At 37.0% G+C, this 20,626-nt stretch overlaps 1 protein-coding gene across 1 annotated transcript; it reads right to left on the bottom strand.

Annotated features, from left to right (window-relative positions):
* Window positions 1-7: 7 nt before the first annotated feature.
* On the bottom strand, window positions 8-19,654 carry cd40lg (CD40 ligand (TNF superfamily, member 5, hyper-IgM syndrome)). Its single transcript, XM_002932624.4, has 6 exons — window positions 19,453-19,654; window positions 16,874-17,011; window positions 12,674-12,719; window positions 9,856-9,909; window positions 7,042-7,101; window positions 8-1,075 (listed from the first exon to the last, which is right to left on the bottom strand). Exons 1-6 carry the CDS (start codon window positions 19,612-19,614, stop codon window positions 702-704), a joined length of 834 nt encoding a protein of 277 aa, XP_002932670.2. The 5' UTR covers window positions 19,615-19,654; the 3' UTR covers window positions 8-701.
* Window positions 19,655-20,626: the final 972 nt, after the last annotated feature.

Here is a 20,626-nt window from a genome sequence, read left to right as displayed (position 1 = left end):
TGGCATCTTAGAGAAGCCCCTCTGGCATTTGCCAGGATTCACAGATTGCCAGTCTGGGTATGCTTGGAGGTGAGGTTTAGGCAATATTGTTCAAGAAAACAGCTAATAAAAGTAACAGAAGTGAAAAGATAGAGGAACTAAACAGAAATGAATTGTGTAAGTGGACTGGGGCTTTCATCAGTAATTGAATCTTTCCCCACACAAGTCTCACTCATGCTATTTTACTTGTAAATTGAGTATACTAGAATGCAGTGACCTCCTTCTCATCTTGACAGTGTTATCAAGGTATACGTCACAAATCATTTAATATACCACCCCAGAATCTTCCTACCCCGTGTAGGAATAGAAACTATTGTTTTTTTCATAGGTACTCTGATTGGACATTGCATTAGTACATTCCTGTTAGCTCCCTTATTATCTAGAACAAAAGACAAGTACATTTTAAATCACATGTAAGGCTTTGTCATCCATTTGTAACTAGGCTGATTGCTCAGCAGGTATTATGGCATTTTCTATTGAAAAGAGAAGGATTACCAGTATAGAGTCATTCTTTGCCCAAGCAAAGAGGAAGGAAATCCAAGTTCTGCAGAAATCCTAGTAATAAACTGAAGTGCTGGGAAGGTGTGTTGTTGCAAACTTTGACATTACACTCCCTGTATTTAGCGTTCATCTGTAGCCAGTCTTAAAGCTGAATAAGTTGCTCAGAGTTTAAACATGCCAAAGTATGTAAGTCCAGGACTGTAATTGACAAGAGATGAATCCGTCACATTAACAAATAGTAGATCATTTTCCTTCAGGGCAAATACAGCTCCTTGTTGTAATGAGTGCAAAGCACAGTTTGGTGTTGGCGTGATAAACGTGTTTGCTCCTTTCAGCAACAACTTGTCTGTTTCCTGTGGTCTGCTCAAATAGATGTATTGCACGAAGGGTGCACGGGATTGCTGTGGTGAATTCATGCAAAAACTGACTTGAGAGTAGACATAGTAAATGCCAGCTTTTTCCACTTTCAGTTTACCATTAGTATAAGTGATCTGCTTGCACATCGATGAATAACCCTTTTCCATCCACTGCAAAACTGGAGAAAGAAAAGAAAAGCTTTATAACAATGTCTACAACAGAGATCTCCAACCTTTTTTAACTGTGAGACACATTCAAATGTAAAAAGACTTGGGGAGTAACACAAGCATAAAAACGTTTCTGGGGTGCCAAATAAGGGCTTTGATTGGCTATTTAGTAGCCCTTAAGTGGACTAGCAGCCTACAGGAGACCCTGTTTGGCAGTACACCTGCTTTTTATGCAACCAAAACTTGACTCCAAGCCAGGAATTCAAAAATAAGAACCTGCTTTGAGGCCACTGGGAGCAACATCCAATCCTCTTGTACCCTCCCAATGATGCCAAACTCCCAAACCACACAGGGAGTGATAATCCTAACCAATTGCAAGTTCAACTATAGGTAAGAGGAGTGGTGGGGAAACTACTACTTTTCTAACATACTGAAACACAGGACAAAGATGTGATGTGTTTTAGTATATTTAAAGGTGTTGTTCACCTTTTAGTATGAGGTAGATAGTGACATTCGAAGACAATCTGCATTTGGCCTTAATTTTGTATAATTTGTAGTTTTTAATTATTTCACTTTTTGTTCAGCAGCTCTTCAGTTATCTGCTTGCTAGGCTCCAAATTACAATATCAATACAATTGTAGCCTCACAGAGCAATAGTTTTTGACTGCTGGGGTCAGTGATACCCACTTGAACTAGAAAGAGAAGGTAAATCATTAGAAAACTATAAAAACATTAAAAATGAAGGCTTTGCTTAGTATTGGCCATTCTATAACATACTAAAAGTTAACTTAAAGGTAAACTGTCCCTTTAATAAACTATTTTACCTATTCTGTTTATTATATTCTAATAGACCAACGGTCTAAAGGGACTGAGGGTTCCAGAGCCATCACCCAATAACAGTAACCATTGCAGTGCATCACTAATGCCACGTCACTATCCCAAAGAAGATGTTAACTGCAAAAACCCAAATGGTTTCTCCATTCCTTTGAATGCTGTTTTTCCTGTGTAGTGATGAATAAACAGGCATCAAGAATATGATAAACTGAGTACCGATCGCAATGATACAACAACAAAGCAGATATTTGCATCTGCGTCCGTTTCAAGAACAGTGACCTATATATATATGTTTTTCTTCCCCCATGTTGCTTTTTTCCATTTAGTGTTTGTTTCAGAGTAGAAAATAACTCAATTGAAACCTGAAGGATGATTTGGGACAAAAACAAAAGCTTTGGTTCTGCTTATAAATCTGATTCATCAGTTTGAGGGTAGGTCATAAAAAGGTTCTTTGGAGGTGGCTGGGAAAGAATGGGAATCCAGAAACAGAGAAGATAAACACAATTATTGTTTGTGATTCACTAACAGGAAACTGACAGTCACCTATATGATTTATATTTTTTTTGGTTTATCTTTCAACTATTTTCCTGTCCTGGTTAATAAAATGGCTAAGAATAGCTCATTGTGCACAGATAATGATTCCCTGCATATTTGCATTTATAGCACCTTCCTACACTTTCGTTGTTGCATATTAAAACTGAACATGCTGACATTTTCTTGGAATAGTTCATTTAATGTTAAATGTGTTACTTTTTCAGCAACTTCTGACTATCAAATTAACCTTTATACCCGTTAAGTAGTAAAACATAAACCCTCTATCTCCTTTTTGGCTATGTGCGGAAAAAAAATTATTTTGTGCACACATTTTAAACTTGTGTATGCATTTTTAAAAACAATGTGCTCAGGTCAGAACAAATACAAAAAGATGTGTTTTCGCACTAAATTCTTTGTGGGCACCACAATTTGTTTTGTGCACTGGCACAACAAGTGCACAACAAGCGTAATATTGCCCTGACCCCATTCAGAAAACCCTTCTGGGGGCCCCTAAGCACTAACCCTAAATGCAAAAATAAGTTACCTGGTCACCCATTCTCCACAACCAGCGCACGCTGGGGCTCATTTATCAATGCATCGCAGCACACAAACCGACACAATTATGATTATGCGCCATTTTGTGCGCACACGCAATTGCATATGCGTTACATTGCGTTGGTTCATTTATTTTTCCGCCACTTCTTTTTATGCGCATGTCGCAAATACTGGGCAATAATGTCGCAAGCAACAACGTGTTTTTTGGGGGTGTGGCTAGGGGCAGTTTTAAGTGCCCGATTTTTGCGTGAGTGTGTCCTTTGCACCTATAAATGTGCTATTTGCACGTATATATGGGCAGGTTTGCGCAGGCACGGCTGCATTGAAATTTTTACGCCTGTTCATTTGTGGCGTAGTTCTGACTGCGCGTTCTTCACCATTTGCGCTAGTATATTCGCAGATTTGCGCTACAATAAACTAATTTAGGTATGTCATTAATAAAACCATGTTAATGTTTCTCAAATTTATGATTTGTTAATTAGCATTATTATAAAAATATAATTGTTGATTTGTTTACAATGTTCTAATAACATTTACCCTTTTTTAACTTTGTTCTTATCTATAAAGGCAGTTTCCCTTGTTAATGTGATGGAGTCTTTCATATCTTTTTTCCATTTAAACACCAACTGACTAGCTTTTTAAGTTAGGAAGCATGTAGTTGGTACGGGCTTATTAGAGCATTAGCTTGCGCCATCTATGCACATAATTTATGAAAAGTTTTGCGTCATCATATGTGCAGTTTTGCGCATGAAACTTTAAGCGACCGTGTTTGCGCTATACTGTTAAATATGCTTATGCGCAAGGCAAAAGTTTTGCCTCTGCGACTATTACAGCGCTGCGATGCATTGGTAAATGAGCCCCACTGTGTCAATCTTTAGGAGCTGATTTATTAAAGATTGAGCAGCATTTCAGTATTTTACCCTTTTATCAAATCTTTCTGAACATTCAAAAGTTGGAGGGCAGGTTTGTCTATTTACTAAAACATCCAATGGTTGTTATACAATATATCTTGTCCTTAGTACTTGGGCCAAATCTGTCTGGACTGTCAGGATCATTTTCCCTAGCAGTCAGGAACATTTTCCCTAGCAGTCAGGAACATTTTCCCTAGCAGTCAGGAACATTTTCCCTAGCAGTCAGGAAAGTTTGGAACAAGCAGTGGGAAAACATTCTATTTAGTAGTAAAGGAAGAGCTCAGCAGCAGCAGCACTATCCCCATCCAAACCTTCATGCAAACACATGTAGGGAAAATTAATTAGAACAATTATTTACCAAGATGAAACGAATTGTTCAATTATGTAAGATAAATAGAATGTTGGGAGTCACAGTTCAAAACATAGAGGTCTTCCTAAATGTATACTGTATATATTAAAAAGAAAAGGCTTATTACACAATATACTTCTCCTCTGTACTTGGGCCCAGCTGGTTCTCAGGAACCAGAGCAAATGTTCTATCTGTGTTTCCCTAAAAATGATCCTTCCAGCAAATCAAAGCAACTAAAAGTCTAAAGCTAATATAGATATATATATATCTTTCAGAAACATTAAAGTTCCCGTACCCTTGTAAAATGTTGCCCTTGTGTTGCAGATTGCTTTGGTATTTCAACCCGAAGGTACTGTTTCGTTTGTGTACAAACCAGTTTTAACAACTTTCAGCTAACGCATGTGGGCCATAACCCTTGAGGCGAACAGTCAGTATCACTCCATCATTTCAGGAAACAATTCTCAGAACAGCTTTTGCTTCTTATGAAATTACCAGTAAGTCTGTGCATCACACAACTTGCAGAGCAACTGCTCATTCCACACACTTAAAGGAAAACTAAACCCTAAAAATAAATATGGCTAGAATTGCCATATTTTATATACTAAACTGACTGCACTGGCTTAAAGTTTTAGCATCTCTATAGCAGCAATGATATAGGTCTTTACAGTTGTCACAGGAGCTCCTCACCTTGGATTCTGTTAGAATTGTCCGGGGCAGTGCACATGCTCAGTGCGCCCTGAGCAGCTGTTGGGAAGCTGAGCTTAGGGGTCGTAGCAAATTATCAGGCAGAAAATGAGGCTTGTCTGCCATATAAACTGATGCTACAGGGCTAATTATTCAATTCTGATGCAATTGCCCTGGTTTCATATATGTCATAAAATGTGAATCTAAATGAATTACAGCCTTTTACTTTTGCATTTATATTTTGTATCTACAGTATATTGTCGGCCCCTAAGCTCAGTAAGTGACAGCAGCACAGAGTATGTACAGTGAATCAGCAGAAAAGAAGATGGGGAGCTACTGGGGCATCTTTGGAGGCACAGATCTTCCCTACTAAAAACTATGGTTGCCTTGGGCTGGTACAGAAGCACAAAACATAATGTACAACATTTCTGCCCTACTTCTTTAGTTAGGATTTAGTTCTCCTCTAACATAAGGTAGATAAACATTCTGTTACTTTCTGGCAGCCCCTAGTCCTACATATAGCACTCGGAGTTCTTATTTTATTTTTTGTACTATTTTTGGGGGCCAGGGGTTATTTCCTTATCTATTCTGTGTCAGAACTATAAATTTCAAACCAACATCTTTCAGGCTTTAAGATGGATTAAACTTGGTACAGAAAATAGGCATAGCTCTTGCAGTAGGATGAGCAAAGAAAAACAGTCACCATGAGGCAAGAGAGTACATTCACAAGTGAGTCTGACAGTAATGTGTCTACAGAGAATAGCAGTATGTATAGCTGAATGAAGTACAGGAACATATCTAGCTGTTAGTTCAGTGATGGGCATTCATTAAGGCTTAAAGGGATTCTGTCATGAATTTTATGGTATAGTTTTACCATAACTTAATATATTACACTGTTTACACAGCACATAATTCACTCTGTCATTTAAACTTTTATTCTTGAACCAACAAATGTATTTTTTTTAGCTGTAATATTGGTGTGTAGGCAGCCCCAGTGCATTGTGCCTGAGTCTGAGCTTTCAGAAGGAGCCAGCGCTACACATTAGAACTGCTTTCAGGTAACCTATTGTTTCTGCTACTCCCATGTAACTGGAGGAGTCCCAAGCCTCTATAAGTAATAGTACATGTGTGATTGCATTGTCTTTAACACATATCACTTGTCATTTTAAGTGACAAAGTGCCATAGTGGTTAGTACTGCTGTCTTGTAGCATGGGGTCCTGAATTTCATTCTAACATGTACTTTGATGATTTTTTATTTTTTTGAATCCAAAAATCTGACCCTCCACTGGAGAGAAGGTACTCTTGTAAATGATGCTTATGTGTATCATCAGTATAGCCATTCAAATATAGGGATTCAAACTGAAATAGGGCTGAATGGCACAGGTTCCATAGCAGATGGCAGAAAAGCTCTGTAAAACTCAGTTGTATTCTACAGAGATTACTTGCTATCTGCTATGTAACCTCTGCCTTTTCTACCTTTTCCATCTTGAATGGCTGCCCCCATGGCTTCACAGCAGGGCATATATATAAACTATAGTAGTGTTTCTGAAGCTAGTACACCGGTTTTACCAGGGCAGCAGTAAATTATATTTTAATTACTTTAAATCACTTACAGTTTTTGGTGTTAGTGTTCCTCTCAAGAATGTGCCTAACTAGCACTTACCTAAAGGCACTACAATCTGAAGCCACTAAAACCACTAAAAATAGAACATTAATGTAAATTGTAAATGTCCTTATAGAAGATCCCTGAGTAGGTTTACATCAATTCATTTTTGGGGTTCAGATCTGCTTTAAACTTTAAAGAAATACTGCTTGAGGCTTATTTTACAGGCAGAGTTTATATCCACAAATGTTTCCACTACCCTAAATCCATAATTACTATTGGTTTTTGCAAAACAATTATATTAGTGTAATATCAGAGAAGATGCATCTCCAGTTATAAATAAATCCCCTGGGTCGGAGGGGGTCGGCCCACGGCAGGGGCCCCTTGGGGGTACAGCCCCAGTGGCCCTGCACCCCCCAGTTGGACTCTGTAAGTCCCCAAATCTCCTGAATAAGTTCTCACAAGTTAACTAGAGGTACTAGCGTGCTCCAGAGATGTTGACATACCTTCTTTGTTGTTGCTTTTTTCTCCCACAAGATGTGCCGCAATCACCGGCTGTTCTGATTCTGCAATTAAGAACATATTTAATGATTTAAACATGTCACAATATGCTGAGTCAACATTTTTGTAGTTTGTGAAATCTGCCTTTCTTGGGCTCTGATCACTCCAAATTGAACTTACTGGCACTGTACTCACCTCCTACATGGCACTCTTTATCAACTAATTTACCTTTTGGGTTCGGTCCACTCAGTATTTCACTGTTTCACTATGTCTGTGCCCTACCAGAACTCAACATATTTACTTAGTGTGCCTGTCCTCACTCAGTATTTAGTTGTTTTCCTTATTGTGACTCCTTTTCTTACATTCTACAACTTTTCTCACTGTACTGTGTTAAGCTGTTTTACTCAAGATGGTCATACCTGGGCCAACCCGTACCATATTTGACCAATTTGTCCTCTGGTTGGATGGATACTGTATGAAGCACTATACAGATGCATAGCCACCTTTACATTTTTCCATTTGTTCTGGCCAACCACCTGAACCATTAGAGCAGAAGAAGGTTAAGAGGAGCTGCATGAATGCAACTCCCTTTACCCTTCATCCAGCCCATGGAAACTTTCTAATAGCAGATCATTTCCAGTCCACTAGGATTGCAGGATTAGCAGTCTGAAAAGTATGGTCAGTACGGTCAAAATTTAACAAGCTGCCTAACCAGATCTCTATTCATACATGAACATCTTTACTGGAAATATGCTTATGAAACTTTGATCCTCAGCAGGAACTGTTCTTATTATCTGACTGTTTTTATGGGTCTATACTATATATCCAGTTTGTGAATGTCTTCCATGCTTGGTCAGCACTTATTGAGCATTTGTCTGTCCTACTGTAATGTACGTATGCTTAATCAGTATTTATCTTCCTTTCTGGGCCTGTGCTCACTTACGAGCAGATTTAGCAAAATGTGAGTTTAAAGCTTAATACATCAAAACTCACCCACGTTCTATTCATTCCTATGGGTTTATTAAAGTCGTATTTATCAAATTGTGAGTTCTAACTTTCAGCCATTGATAAATATGCTTCTAAAAATCCCATAGGAATGAATAGAACATGGGTGAGGTTTTTATGTATTACGCTCTGAATTCACATTTTGATAAATCTGCCCCTTAGTGTTGCACTGGCTTTCTCCAACGATGATCATTCCAACGTAAGTTCCTAACCACCCCACCCCGAGCAGCACATTCTTCTGCTCCATGGGGTTGCTGTTGGGGCTAGTTTCTATTTAATGATTAGCAAAGAGCACTGTCTCTGGTACTAAAGCTTTTTTAAAGACTAGTGCCCTCCTTACAGAATGGCTAAAACTTTACTTCAGCTCAGTACCTCACCTGATCTTGAAAAGGGTTCAAATTTTATTAATTGAGTATACAAAGGGAGTTTGACATCATAAATGTTCTTATAGTTCCCTTTTAAGTGAAGCAGTTCTTGCATATTAGAAAAGCAGACAAATAATCATATACATGCAACAAATTGAAGTTTGCTATAGAAAAAAAACATTAACAGGAAATATACATGCAATGCAAATAGTGCTTCCTTCCTGCAAACATTTATTCCCTTGTATGTACTGTATGTTATATGTTTTGCAAATAAGTAAAAGTATATAGTGCCTCATTCACCATCTTATCTCATGGAAAAATATACAACTCATTCAATTGAGTCTTAAAAAATTCACAAATATTAACTGTGTAAAGAGAAATGTTTCCCCAGTAGGTTCATTTATTAAATGTTATATATATATTCATACTATTCATGCCATTACCACTGCTAAATGATTTTTACATATCTAAGTATACCTTTTGAGTAATTATGAGCAGAAACACTACAGGAAATAAAGAAACTAATTTTTGTTCTTTTTTTTTTTATAAATTAATACATACTTTGTTTTAAATGACTAAACTTTCCACTTACAAATTCTGCATTTAATGACAGATTTCTAGAGGAAACAAACAGGATGTTTGTTGTATTCACAATGCAGTGGTGTCTTAGTATGTGAAAATGAGAGTTTTTTTGTCACTCTCTTAGTAGCTTAGTATCTCTCTCTGTTACGTGTGTGTATCTCTATGCATCTGTATAATATCACCTGTGAGCAAAAGTTATGATACTGCTACACACAGTAAATTGTGATATGTACAGGTAATTTTGTATGCACACGCATGAACCAACACTTGCTCGGGTATCTGCACACACAGGGGCTGCTTTATTGAAGATCGTCCTGGGCAACGCAGCAGAAAAGTTTTGATTTTGCTTAAATGTAATTGCCACGTAAATGTATTCCTGCTAAGTCTGTCTGACCTATTACAAAATGTATTGGTAGGTAATGTTGTGTAATTTAAACTAGAGAAATATTAAATAAATGGAGGCCAAATGTCCTCATCCCCTGCTCTGTGAAAAGCATAAGTGATATGCAGAGACTAATAAATGATTGGATTCAATCACCTTGTTTTATTAATAACTGTTCTCCATGGAATGTGGTAGCATTTACTGGCTAACTGATTTCACAGATCTAACATCTTTAATATCTTATGCCTGATGAATAACTGTCATGAACTTCAGAAGGCCGCATTCTTTATATCTAACAGTTAGAGAACGCTCTCTTTTCTTTGTTTTTCCAAACTTTGACTTAAACACTGTACAACTTTATTATTACTTGCTGATTCACTCTTACTTTTCTCTCTAGTAACCTTTAATAAAGATGTGAAAAAGGCATGCCCAGCACAAGAGGAATCAGGTCTATTTATTTAAATCATTTACATAACGAATAATACCTTGTTTTGGTAGGTTGTCGTTATCTTTAGGCTTGTCTGTGGAAACATTTGGATCTGTGTAAAACAGAGTTATATTTATTAACATAACTTATCAATACATTTCAGGTCACAACACTTTGTCTACTCATTGAATAGCCACATAAATATAATTACGTTGTTAGTTGTATCAAGTACCTATAACTGAAAATGGAACATATGATTGTTTTGTTCAGTTTTTCAAACTATTGTATTAAAGGAACAGTAACACCAAAAAAATAAAAAGTAACTAAAATATTATGCACTGTTGCACTGCACTGGTACAACTGGTGTGTTTGGTATGGCAGAATAGTGGTAGGCAGCCATTCAGTCCAAAAAAGTAAAAAAAATAATAATCAATGTTCATCTACAGGACTTACATGTAAAGCGTGCTATACTAAGGGGCACATTTACTAATACACGAACGTCCGAAAAGCGTCCGAATGCGTTTTTTTCGTAATGATCGGTATTTTGCGATTTTTTCGTAAATTGTTGCGACTTTTTCGTAGCCATTACGACTTTTTCGCAAATTGTCACAACTTTTTCGTAGCGTTACGACTTGCGCGAATTGTCGCATTTTTTTTGATTAGTAAATCAGCCCCTAAGTCTAGGCTGAGCATTGGAAATAAAAATAAATGACATGATCAACTGTGTGCAATAGCCTGCAAGCCATGATGTGCTGGAGTATCTGCTTGGGGCACATCACAGGAGCTTGCTCACCACAAGCAAATTCAAAGCTTTCATTTCTCAAATTCATCTCTCACTTTGACCTGCCAATTACACAGGTATAATATCTGTCTTAAACACTCCTTTCTGACTCAAATTCTTACAAGGGTGGTACAGCACTCACCCAGTATGCTACCATGAAGCCAAATATGCTATATTTAACTCTCCCACCATAGCCACCGTGCCTGTGGTCACTCAAGATACATTTGCTTTTAGGGAAATGTTTAAACCGCCAGATCCTTATAGTGATAAGCTCTTTGTTATGTTTTATTAATAGCCCCCACATCAAAGTGTTGTGTTTTACTGCTTCCGGCATCCTCCGCAGGGTCCTATTTACTTAAACTGACTAACCTTCCCAACCATACCCTCTGCTCTTCTAATTATTTCACTAGTCTAGAAAGCAATGATAAATTGTTTGTAACTCATTATTCAGATTAAACCAATACGACAATATTTTTATATTACCCATCAGTAGGAGTGGTTTTAGCATGTGTTTTGTCAACTTAGTCAAGTTTTAGTTGCACCCTCATTAAAAAATAAATAAAAATATATGATAAGCACATTGAAAGAATGTTAACAATGGGAACTTTTTTTTTTAGAAAAACAATGTATCTATTGCACTGATAATGTTGGTTAGTAGGGTAAGATGGGCGATTGGCGGGCATAGTGGTGCAGTGGTTAGAGTTAAGGTACTGGGTACAATTACATTGACAAGATTATTGGCAAGGAGTTTGAATGTTTTCCTTCTGTTTGTAAGGGTTTATGGTTTTATATTCACTCTAAAAGTATATGGACAAGTTAATAAGGTCTTGAAAAAATTGCCTGCAATGTGTAGGAAACTTAGATTGCAAGCTTTACTAGGCAAGTACTGATGGGAATGGATAACAGTAGTCATATTCAATGAACAGAAACCCAGTTGGATTCAACTGGTGTTGTCAGTAGCAACTAATCAGTAGAGATGTAGCGAACTGTTCGCCGGCGAACTAATTTGCGCGAACATCGGGTGTTCGCAAGTCCGCAAATTCGCGAACTTTCGGCGATGTTCGCCATTTTGGGTTCGCCGCGTTTTTTTTTTTGGCATTATTTTTTGGCGTTTTTTTTTGCCGTTTTTTTTACAAAGTATTTTTCAGAGAAATTTTTGCTTGATCCCCCTCCTGCATGCCACTGTCCAGGTCGTGGCACCCTTTAAACAACTTTAAAATCAGTTTTCTGGCCAGAAATGGCTTTTCTAGGTTTTAAAGTTCGCCTTCCCATTGAAGTCTATGGGGTTCGCAAAGTTCGCGAATATTCGCGAGTTTTGCCGAAAGTCCGCGAACGGGTCCGCGAACATTTTTGGCGATGTTCGCTACATCCCTACTAATCAGGTCTTTCCTTTCATTCTGTAACTTGTACTGTACAGCTCAAAACAAATTGCTGACTGGCTACTATCTGCAACTTAACATGTGAACTTTAGCTCCCATGTTATAAATCAGTGCATGAACACTCTATATAATCTATATATTTTAGTCAAAAATATATACTTTTTTGTTATCATGTTGCCAACATGATGATACCAATGTTGTGGCAACATTTACACACACATGCGTCATAGTGCATTATACTAAGAACCAATGTTTCAGCCCACTAGAGAGCATTTCTTCAGGGGTTTATTTAATACAGTATATAATGTACCCTGTATTGTAAAATATAAGAATATTATAAGCCACCAAGGAGTTCTGTAACCATATAAAAGCACAAGCCCAACTCTGAGGTGACTTCTAATATTCTCATATTTTACAACAGGGGGTACGTTATTTATTATAATACACAAGTTTCAGTGAGTCTTGTGGCAGAAATGACATCACTTAGCACTCATTATAACGGATATCTTCACCAAGCATTGTTTATAAGAATATCATTTACAGGATATTCATGGCTCTTGTGTATTTTGCATATATGTATATATTTATACATTTGAATTTGTAAAAAGATAATATGCAGTGAGCAACATCACCATATTCTTACATCTCCAATTCATAATAATAATCCAAAAGTCATATAATAGTCATCTGCATTTTATTTGGCAAGCATTTTCTACCTTTAAGATATTCGAGTTTTTCTCCTGGCGTGTCTGTTTTGATGATCTGAAATGAAGAATATGTAGTTGTTAATACCAGTCATAGACTAATGGCACTTTTATAAATACATCTAATGAAACCTTCAGTTTATTGCACAATAATATATTTAGATGGCCATATTAGTAAAGTCTCCTAAAAACAAGGGCTGACATCTGGGCTGGAGAGTTATTCATTCAAATACGGAATTTGGAGCATTCTTACTGAACAACTGCTGTCAGCAACTTTGATGCACCTGGTACTTCAGGTTAATTTAACATTTCTAGCACTGGTCAGTGCAATATAGTTAAACTCAAGGGATACGGAATGGGAGGTAAGGAAGAGTAAAATGAATAACTTGTTTTCTAGGAGAAGAAATATATATATAATCATGCCCAGTATGATGTAAACACGCTGGTGGGGAAAAATACTCAGTGCAAACAATTTGTCCTCTTTGTGAATAATTTTTCATTTGTGATACACTGCAACTCAAGTGCTCACAGAAAAACCGTTGCAAAGATTATTTTCACAACACTTTCCGCTTAAGCAATCTCCCCATACAGCTGCATACTTGTACATTGTGTTCCACTTTTGCTTGGATTACTAGCCTTGGTGGGCAATTACTATTTCTAATTTAGGCACACCATATGTTCACTGACTTAATGGATACTATTAACAAATATTTTGACTTGTATTTATTTTTTTTAATTTACTGTTATGGTGGGGAAACATGCTGTTTTTAAAGTACAGCAATAAATAGCACTCCTCATGCAGAATCAGTCAGAATGTAAGACTGGCAGCAAGATAACAGCTCTCACTGACACCTCTCCTGAAGGATATGGCTGAATGAACTGGAAGCACCTCCATGTTTCTATGCTGCTACCACTGTTCTGCTTTGGGCTAATAGAACTGCTGGAAGAAAAACGGTCTAGTATTTTACTGAATGAAGAATAAGGCAAAACTGCCAATGCTAGCTCCAATTCTCTTTAAAGGCAATGGAAGAAATTGTGCTCCCAGTGGGCAACAAAAGCACCTATAAATAAACTTCTTGCAAAATTCCCATAAATATCTGCCTGTTGCAGCTTCTGATATTATCAAATAAAAAGCACAGTTGCCAGTGCACATGGTGACAGATGGATCTCTATTCTTAAACACTGATTGAAAATGTAGTGATACAGATATGGGACCAGTTATCCAGATTGCTCAGGACCTGGCGTTTTCCAGATAAGAGGTCTTTCCAGAATTTGGATCTCCATACCTTAAGGTTACTAAAAAATCATTTAAACATTTATTAAACCGACTAGACATGTTTTTCTTCCAATAAAGTTCAAGGTACTATCTTACTATTACAGAGAAAAACTAAATCATTTTTAAAAATCTGAATTATATGATTAAAATGGAGTCTATGGGAGATGGCCTTCCCTTAATCCGGACCTTTCTGGATAATGTGTTTCCGGATAATGGATCCCATACCTGTATTAATAACAGTGCTATTCATGGGTAAGAAAAGATTTTTTGATTTTACTCTGGGAATACATTTGTGCATAGTATTCCAAAGTTTGAAGGGACTCAAAGTGATGTATTTAGTCCACTACATAGCAGGTTTAAAGAAAATAGGATTAATAGAATTTAAAAGGAATATTTACATAATTCTGTGGTAATGTGAGATTAAGAGAATTTTGGATTTAAGAACCCTTTGCACCCAACACCAAGTATGGGCCACCATGGATGTTTAACAGAGCAGCACATGTATCTGACACCATCAGTTAGGTTGGGAAAAGATTCAGTCATATTAATAAAAACATGATGTGTGCTTTATAAAAGGAAAGATACCTTCTACAGGATACAGTATGGACTATAAAGAAAGCGTTATTAATGTTTTTTTCATTTAAATGAAGATAACTAAGGCTTAATATATACACTTTTTGTATTTGACCTTACAAAAGTCAGTCAGTGTTTTTTGACCATATAATAACCAGTATGAATTTTATAGCACTGGCCTGCAATAGATTGATGTTGTTAATACATTTGCTTGTTCTTAAAAGCATTCATGTTTCCACCAAGTGCCAGTACATGAGATTCTTTATCTTGGTTATTAGGCACTCATGATCTTCCTTTTTCATTTCCATTTACTGCCTCTGCTACAGTGATGCATACTATGTTCCAGCAGTTCAGTTGTGTTCTACTCGCGACAAAGGAAATCTCCATCGAGCCATGAGTCACATTCGTTAGTGAACCGTGCTTGTGGAAGTAGAAGGTGGAATACTTTGGGGGTAGGCTACAATGTTTGGATTACATTTTGATTCAAAACTTTTTTCCTTATAGTCAAGAATGCAACTATTTGACTATTCTAATGGAAATATTAAAATTTCAGTTCAGATATTTTCCCTCTCACTTTGGTTTTCCTTGTTATGTGAAGATTTTAGTCATCTAGCAGTGTCAGTTTTACCTAAGGTTTCATTGTGGTCAAGCTGACTGTCTAAAACCTTCCTTATCTCCTCCTATAACCCTACAGTTTTTTTTTACAGTGAGAAGGCTGCATTAGAATGAAACAAATATCTAAATAACATTTTACCATGACTGCACTTAAGGATCCATTACTAAATGAGTCCATTAGAACTAATTCTGGGAGCAAAGCTTATTGTTATGAAGTCACTAGTTACTTTATTAACCTTATGCTTTAGCCAGACCAAAAAGCTTTGGTCATGGGGCCATGTTCGGTTATCGAGGAAAAAGCTATAGCAACACTTCTGCATCTCTCTTCTGAACCTCCTGAATGACACACCAGACACCATGCTATGTAAATTGCACCTTCTCACAACATAACATACATTCTGTCAGCATACTGTATAGACTTCTCTCCATCACAAATAGCACTTTCTCCTGTCATCTCACTATATCTCAAGTCCCTGCCCACTAACAAGTCAGTAACAAGAGCTCATGGGCACAGTTTATGCTGCAAAATCTTAGTAGCATATAACTGAAATTAGAGAGAGAAAGCAATCAATAAGAATTCCTTTCTTTCACTGCATAACCAGAGACAAATAAATGACACAGCTACACCACCCTGGTATATCAACCCAGTCAACTGGCCCAGGAACTGGCCAGTAACCTCATTACCCTGCTGAATCATGTGCCCAGAAGGAAACACAACCCCTTAGCAGCAGATAATAAACCAGGGAATATGAGAACCAGCAACATAATACTTTCTATCAAACACTATAATGTTAGAATAATGAAGAATCTGCGAGTGTTTCTTTGCCCTCACGTGAGAACCAGATCATTAGAGGTAGATCACACAAGCAAGTATGTCTGCAGCATTTGGGGAGCTATAACTATCTGTGACCAAATGACAACAGTTTTCACAGCTATTGAATCTACTTTGTAACTTTTATTTTACAGGTGCCAGATGGTTTTAAATTTGTCGAGCATTTTCTGGCAAATAACACTCCTCATTTGTAACTTTACAACTCAGATTTGTGATTATCCCATTTAACATACATCCTTTCCTACAATGCTGCACCATAAAATAATGTCAGTGTGACCTGTTCATCCCAGTTAAGGGATTAATATAAATTGATGTTTGCTATCGATGCCCCAAGTTAGTAAATGTGTCAAATCATTGTTGAAAACTTAGGAAACTTTGATATATTATAGTCTGTAAAACAACTCACATAATTAGAAACAAATATGCTGCAAACTGTGGAGTAAAAATGTAGCCTCAATATGATTCCCAGATAGGCCCAGCAACATTATAGCATTATAGTATTAAAGGTCATAGGAAAGAGTCAAAAACTAAAGATGCATCATTAAAAAAGACAAAATAAAATACATTGAAAAAATAATTGTAAACATGCTTATGTGGACACAATATTGCTCTATTTAAGATAATAAAAGCAAATATAAAGTGCACTTCCTACTATATTTAAGAGTTTTAATCCTTTCACATTTGTGCCATTGGATTGGCCCTTTGATATTTCACAATAAAGCAACCTAAGTGTTAACCAAACTGCACATTTAGTCATCCTACACAGTCACGCTACTTAAAAGTGTGACTTAGATGCATATTCCACTCTGCAAGCGGAAAGAATTTACAAAATATGCTAACCACACATTGCAAGTTCTTCCTACAAGAACTCCTTCTCACAGCACCCTGTCACCTTAAAACTAAAGATTGAATGTACCTCAGATATGAGTTGGCGGAATTTAGCCAGCACCTCCTTGCAGTTCAACAATGTTGGATCAACATTGTCCCCCTTCATGCATTTCTGTATTCTTCTCAGAAAAAGGTAGTCGGCACTGAAACTCATTTCCTCTTCCATCTTTACATAAAATCAGACAGGAACACATGAATAAATAACAGTCATGCTAGCATTGCGGCAAGTGCATATCTTGAGTGAGAGGGATGGTAGGAATTCCAGTTTATGCTTTCTGCTAATTTGACTTAAAACATATGTAATAAAAAAGGTAATCCTAAAAAGGAAAACTAAATTAATAATGCATTTATACTACCGTTATGTTGGGCTTCTGTGCCAGTTCAAGGCAACCACAGCCTTTTAGCAGGGAAGATCTGTGCCCCCAAAAATGCCCCCAAAAATGCCCCCGTAGCTCCCCATCTTCTTTTCTGCTGATTCACTGCACATTGTCTATGCTGCTGTCACTTATTGAGCTTAGGGACCAACTAACAATTTACTGTATATACAGAATATAAATATCATAATATAAGGCTGATTAGTAATTAATACAGATAATTACTACACTCTGAAACCAGTGCAATTAGCATCATAATTTAATAATCAGCAAAGGCAAGGCAAACCTCATTTTCTGCTTGATAATTTGCAATGACCCCTAAGCTCAGCTTCTCAACAGCTGCTCAGTGCACACTGAGTATGTGAGTGTCGCAGACACTTCTAACACATTTGAAGGTCTCATTACTGTTCTAGAGATGCTGAACCTTTAGCCTGGTGCAGTAAGTTCAGTATATAAAATACAGCATTTCTAGCCATATTTATATTAGGTATTCCTGGTTTTATTGCTATTTGTTTCCCAAAATGCTGGTGACTTAACATGCAGGGAAATTAGCAGTCAGGGAGCAAGTTATCACATTGGTGGGACATACTTAGGGGCTGATTTACTAAGACACGATTTCGAATCCGAATTGGAAAAATTCCGATTGGAAACGAACATTTTGCGACTTTTTCGTATTTTTTGCGACTTTTTCGTATTTTTTGCGATTTTTTCGGCATCTTTACGATTTTTGCGAAAAAACGCGAGTTTTTCGTAGCCATTACGAAAGTTGCACAAAGTCGCGATTTTTTCGTAGCGTTAACACTTGCGCGCAAAGTCGCGCCTTTTTCGTAGCGTTAAAACTTAAAAGGCGCGACGTTTCGCGCAAGTTTTAACGCTACGAAAAATTCGCGACTTTGCGCAACTTTCGTAATGGCTACGAAAAACTCGTGTTTTTTCGCAAAAAACGTAAAGAAGCCGAAAAAAATCGCAAAAAATACGAAAAAATCGCAAAATTAAAACACAATCGGACGCATTCGGCCCGTTCATGGGTTAGTAAATGTGCCCCTTAGTGTGCTACTAATCTTTTGGGTAGTGGAAGAGTCGAAGGTCAATTATCTAGAGAGGATTAATAGTAGCATACAAACCATGTCAGGTGTAGGCTTAGTATCTTAGGAACACAGAGCTCAAGGGGTGCAAAGGGGAGCAGCTTTGTTGACAACACTCTCAAATTAATATTAGTATATATGAGAGCTACAATTATATTATATTAAGGGCACACTGTGTGCAAGAAGTGCATGGTTTTTCCCAAAACCTTCCAATTTTTCAAGGCATATTGGAAGGGGGGGGCATACTGTGGCCAGACTGGTCTGCACATCTGCACTGAAAGTTATTTGCAAAATTCTTCAGGCAAATATAAGGGAGCTGTAGAATATAATTAGAGCTTCATCTATTGTGGAAGCTCTCCAGATGATGTTGCACTATTATTCCCAAGTCAACTGCTTTACAATCTTCAAGCTGCAACTGGAGCCACTGCCTTTGCCTGGCTATAGGCTCACATAGTGGATTTTGGTGCCAAAGTGTATACTTTAGCATTTTCGCTCCATATGCCTGCACTCAGGCTGAAGCAGTAGCTTCGGGTGTAGCTACATGAGAAAGTTGGAGTGTAGGGGGGATCCGGTGTGGCACAACCTTTAGAAATCGGACTGGAATTGGATAGATCTAAGATAAGCCTTTCTGTGTTTTTCAATTTTATAGAATAAGTAATAAATTAGCAATGAAACAACAGTCACTAAGAAAATTAAGTTTTTGGTATCTATGTATCTCATCAGTAATGAAATGTGAAGTAAAAAGAAAAAGAACAACTCTTCCATGTAGCTTAGACATAGCTATGTTAGAAATCTATTATTCAAAATGTTTGGGATCTGGGATTATTCAAAATCAATATGTTTGGGGGAATACACAGCACCATTCTTATAACAGATAAGCACAGATCTGTAAAGTTGATTGTTTAAACTGTACACTGGGAAATGAAATCAGAAGTTTTTGTATTTTCTGTATAAAAGATACAAAACAAATTCTCCTTTATAAAGGGTTTAGGGTGCATGAAATGCAATATTATGCTTTCTGATAAGCTGTATTTACTTAATGATATTATTTATTCTTTCTGTTATGCATATCTGATGCCATAATAGACTTGGAGCATTATGCAGTGAATACCATATGCATATTTCCACCACTAAATTCCTCGACTTACCTTATCCAGCTTCTTGTAAAAGTACACGCCAAAGATAGAGGTCCCAATAATCTGTGCAAGAATAAAGAGAGTGAAAATCCACATGGTTGTCTTCATGGTTGAAGAGGATGCTTGTTGGGACATGTGTGCCGGAGGACTTTGATTGTATGAGTTGATCATCATTTGGTAGATGTCTTTATATTTATGTGTCTATGCAGCATGAAAAACTGTGCTGCACTGTGAGTGCTTGATGAGAGCAGGGAAGTTAACGACTCTCCTAAAGCCTACACTTCCTGATGCAGAAGCTTTACCTATCATAGCTCAGAGCTCACATGTATTTCAGTTCACTTGCATGCTGGCGTCAAGGAAAAGTGGTTAGCATGGTAGCATGTATTTTTAACTCATCCAATACAAAAGTCTTGGCAGCCTAGTGATGATGTTGCCAAAGACAGGCCGTACACATTTTGGAATTACCAAAAGGCTCACTAAGTATGACTAAATTAAACCTCACTTCTGACGGAATATATTATAACATTTATAGAACTGGTGTTAAAAAAAGTTCATGCTTTTGCACAATTGAAGATATTTGATTTCTGTGCTGTGCTGTTTTTAATTGCTCTCTGCTCAGAGTTTGTATCTTCTCCGTGTGAGTTTCCGCAAGGTGCTCCACAAAGGCACAGGCTGCTTTATTTGCTTTTGATCAAGTTTGTAGGCTTCACTTGGGCAAGGATCGGAATGATAAGCATTCTTTTACAAAAATTCTTTCTTTGAAATAAAAGGCTCTTGAATAATATATTTATTTATTGCAATGTCGGCCAACAAATTTATATAGACATAGTACATCATATATGTTGTATATATATATAGATTTACAGTGTATATCAAGAACCATAAATATCCTGTAAAATATGGCCATAGAAAAGGTGCTCAGTGATGTCATAAATGATACTTAGAGGCCTATCTATCATACTGTGAAAAACAATTAATGCCAGCCAAACGCAGGATTTAACACCATTATTGTACCGCACTTCATACCTTATGTAAAGTCAATGGGAAAATTTCAAGTGGCAAGTAATCTCCAGTTGAAAAAAAATGTGATAAATGAACACTATGGGGCACATTTATCAAAGTATGATTGATTCCAAATACAAATTTTTTTTTTCTAATTTATAGAACTGTACGTATCTTCAGCGAT

Source organism: Xenopus tropicalis, chromosome 8 (assembly GCF_000004195.4).
Source record: "Xenopus tropicalis strain Nigerian chromosome 8, UCB_Xtro_10.0, whole genome shotgun sequence".
NCBI lineage: Eukaryota > Metazoa > Chordata > Amphibia > Anura > Pipidae > Xenopus > Xenopus tropicalis.
The sequence above is the reverse complement of the archived record's forward strand: the minus strand, read 5'-3'. Positions and strand labels throughout refer to the sequence as shown.

Bases quoted from the DNA above. Each gene is read 5' to 3' on its own strand.
- cd40lg (XM_002932624.4), bottom strand. From the start codon at position 19,614: ATGATGATCAACTCATACAATCAAAGTCCTCCGGCACACATGTCCCAA. The intron at 17,012-19,452 runs GTAAGTCGAGGA...TTTTATGTAAAG, and splicing joins TTTACAAGAAGCTGGATAAG to ATGGAAGAGGAAATGAGTTT. The intron at 12,720-16,873 runs GTACATTCAATC...TCTTCATTTCAG, and splicing joins TCCGCCAACTCATATCTGAG to ATCATCAAAACAGACACGCC.